Source organism: Neopelma chrysocephalum, unplaced genomic scaffold (assembly GCF_003984885.1).
Source record: "Neopelma chrysocephalum unplaced genomic scaffold, ASM398488v2 Primary Assembly neopelma1_182656, whole genome shotgun sequence".
NCBI classification, from domain to species: Eukaryota; Metazoa; Chordata; class Aves; order Passeriformes; family Pipridae; genus Neopelma; species Neopelma chrysocephalum.
In genome coordinates this window covers 1-3,572 of record NW_020938052.1, presented here as the reverse complement: position 1 = coordinate 3,572, position 3,572 = coordinate 1, and the positions used below count along the sequence as shown (strand labels likewise).

General features: G+C 66.3%; 1 protein-coding gene across 1 annotated transcript in view; it reads left to right on the top strand.

Annotated features, from left to right (window-relative positions):
• The window catches only part of LOC113962560 (ryanodine receptor 1-like), a gene marked incomplete at both ends in the record, with an annotated part of 9,583 nt that extends 6,203 nt beyond the window's left edge, over positions 1-3,380 (top strand). Inside the window, 5 exons of the mRNA XM_027673320.1 lie at positions 255-395; positions 940-1,017; positions 1,407-1,479; positions 2,357-2,483; positions 3,265-3,380. Coding sequence (XP_027529121.1) covers positions 255-395; positions 940-1,017; positions 1,407-1,479; positions 2,357-2,483; positions 3,265-3,380 — 535 coding nt within the window. The remainder of the gene's footprint in view (positions 1-254; positions 396-939; positions 1,018-1,406; positions 1,480-2,356; positions 2,484-3,264) is intronic.
• Positions 3,381-3,572: the final 192 nt, after the last annotated feature.

Below are 3,572 nucleotides of genomic sequence, written 5' to 3'. Positions count from 1 at the left end.
CCCCCCCCCGACCATCCCTCCCCCTCCTCATGACCCTCCCCCGAGCCCCCCTGATTTTGGGGGACCCTCCCCAGGACCAAGAAAATCCACCCATGGCCGTCGTCATCCTCACCCACCCCCCGACATCCCGGAGACCCCCGACCCCCTCCTGACCCCCCTGGGGACCCCCAACTCCCCACCCTGCTCCTCCCCACGGACCCCCCCGAGCCCCCCGATTGTGGGGGGACCCCCCTGACCCCCCATGACCCCCCCAGGACAAGGAGATTTACCGGTGGCCCATCAAGGAGTCCCTGAAGGCCATGCTGGCCTGGGAGTGGACGGTGGAGAAGGCCCGGGAGGGGGAGGACGAGCGGGCTGAGAAGAAGAAAACCCGCAAAATCTCCCAGAGCGCCCAGGTGGGACCCCCAAAAACACCTGGGGGGGGTGGGGGGCACCCCAAAAACACCTGGGAGAGGATGGGGGAACCCCAAAATCACCTGGGAGGGTGGAGGAATGCCAAAATCACCTGGGAGCGTGGGGGAACCCCAAAAACACCTGGATGGGTGGGGGAACCCCAAAATCACCTGGGGGAGGTGAGGGGAGCCCAAAAACACCTAGGGGGGGTGGGGGCACCCCAAAAACACCTGAGGGGGTGGGGGGAGCCCAAAAACACCTGGGGGAGGTGGGGGAACCCCAAAATTACCTGGGAGGGTGGAGGCACCCCAAAATCACCTGGGGGGGTGTGGGAACCCCAAAAACACCTGGGGGGGTGGGGGACCCCAAAATCACCTGGGGAGGGCCGTGGGGTGGGGAAAGGACACCCCGAATGCCTGGGGGTCCATGGGAGGTTCACGGGGCACCCCAAACCTCCCCTGTGGGTCCATGGGGGTCGCTGGGGTGGGGAAGGGCCCCCCCAAAATCCTGGGGTCCTCCCTGACCCCCCCCTTTCCCCCCCCTCAGGCCACGTACGACCCCTCTCACGGGTACAGCCCCCAGCCCGTGGACCTGACGGGGGTGACGCTGTCCAGGGAGCTCCAGGTGAGGACCCCCCGATGTCCCCCTGTGTCCCCTGGGACCTCTCAGTGTCCCCCTGTGTCCCCTGGGACCCCCAATGTCCCCCCTGTGTCCTCTGGGACCCCCAATGTCCCCCCTGTCTCCCCATGTCCCCCCGTATCCCCTGGGAGCCCCAGTGTCCCCTGGGACCCCCCAATGTCCCCCCTGTGTCCCCTGGGACCCCCCAATGTCCCCCCTGTCCCCCCCCAGATCCCTCCATTCCCCCGTGTCCTCCCACGTCCCCTCACGGGGGTCTCCCCCTGTGTCCCCCCGTGTCCCCTGGGGTCTCCCCCGGGGGTCACCCACCAGAGACACCCCCAGGCCCCCCCAGAAGCCCCCCCAGACCCCCACGAGCCCCTCCTGCCCCCCCCCAGGCCATGGCAGAGCAGTTGGCTGAGAACTATCACAACACCTGGGGCCGCAAGAAGAAACTGGAGCTGGAGGCCAAGGGTGAGACCCCCCCCAAACCCCAAATCTGGGGAGACCCCGGGGATCCCCCAGGGCCCCCCCACCCCCAGGGGAACCAGGAGTGAGACCCCTGAACCCCCAAATCTGGGGCAGATCCCATAACCCCCCCAGGGACCCCCCAACCCCAGGGGGAGATGGAGGCCAAGAGTGAGACCCCCCCCAAACCCCAAATCTGGGGGACCCCCCAGGGCCCCCCCACCCCCAGGGGAACCAGGAGTGAGACTCCTGAACCTCCAAATCTCGGGGAGACCCCAGAGCCCCCCCAGGGTCCCCCCAACCCCAGGGGGAGCTGGAGACCAAGAGTGAGACCCCTGAACCCCCAAATCTGGGGGAGATCCCATAACCCCCCCAGAGGGAGCTGGAGGCCAAGAGTGAGACCCCCCCCAAACCCCAAATCTGGGGGACCCCCCAGGGCCCCCCCACCCCCAGGGGAACCAGGAGTGAGACCCCCGAACCTCCAAATCTTGGGGAGACCCCAGAGCCCCCCCAGGGCTCCCCCACCCCCAGGGGAACCAGGGCTGAGACCCCCAAACCCCAAATCTGGGGGAGACCCCAAAGCTCCCCCAGGGACCCCCCAGCCCCAGGGGGAGCTGGAGGCCAAGGGTGAGACCCCCCCCCTGAACCCCCAAATCTGGGAGAGATCCCATAACCCCTCCAGGGGGAACTGGAGGCCAAGAGTGAGACCCCTAAACCCCAAATCTGGGGGGGGTCCAGGGGGTTAATTTGGGGTGCAAGGGGGGGTGTCCCTGCAAGACACGGGGGGCCAGGGAGAAGGGGTGGGGGCACCCTTGGGTGCCGGTGGGGCTCAGGGGGGCTCAGGGGTCATTGTGGGGGCTCGGGTGCTAATTTGGGGTGCAGGGGGGGGGGTCACACCCCCTCCTGGTCCCCTACGACACCCTGACGGCCAAGGAGAAGGCCCGAGACCGGGAGAAGGCCCAGGAGCTGCTCAAGTTCCTGCAGCTCCACGGATACGCCGTCACCCGGTGAGGGCCAACCCCAAAAACACCCCCGGGGACCCCAAAAACACCCCCAGGGACAAAAACACCCCTGGGACCACAAAAACACCCCCCGGGGAACCCAAACACCCACAGGGAACCCAAAAACACCCCCGGGGACCCCAAAAACACCCCTCAGGGACCCCAAAAACACTCCTCAGGGAGCCCAGACACCCCCAGGGAACCCAAACACCTCCCCAGGACCCCAAAAACGTCCCCCGTGGAACCCAAAAACATCCCCCAGGGACCCAAACACCCCCTGGGGACCCCAAAAACACCCCCAGGGACCCCAAAAACACCCCTCAGGGACCCTAAAACCCCTTGGGGGGAACCTGGAATCCCAAAGGAAACCTGGAATATGGGGGAGTCAGGGATTGGGGGGATGCTCAGGGATTGGGGGGGGGCTCAGTGGTTGGGGGGGACCCCAAAATTCAAGGGGACTCCCAAATCCACTGGGGAACCCCAAAACCCAAAGAGGGACCCCAAAACCCTCGGGGAGGGACCCCAAATTCAGGAGGAACCAGGGGCTGGAGGGGGGGGACTCGGGGATTGAGGGAGAACCAAAATCCAGGTGGAGACCCCAAAATCTGGGAACACCCCAAAATTTGGGGGGACTCAGGACCCGGGGTGGGGGGCACAGGGAGCCTGGGGGGTCTCGGGGCAGGGAGGGGGTTTGGGGGAGCAGGGGGGGTTTAGAGGAGCAGAGGGGGATTTGGGGGAGCAGCGGGGGGGGTGTTGTTGAGTTTTGGGGTCCCCCCCTTGTTTTTAGGGGGCTCAAGGACATGGAACTGGACACGTCGTCCATCGAGAAACGCTTCGCCTTCGGCTTCCTGCAGCAGCTGCTGCGCTGGATGGACATTGCCCAGGAGTTCATTGCACACCTGGGTGAGACCCCCGAGCCCTGGGGGACCCCCAAAGCCCCGGGGGGACCCCTCAGACCCCTTCAGACCCCCCCAGAACTCTGGGGATGCCCCCAAACCCTCTGTGACCCCCCAACCCTCGGTGGGACATCGCCCAGGAGTTCATCACCCACCTGGGTGAGACCCCTCAGACCCCTTCAGACCCCCCCCAAAACCC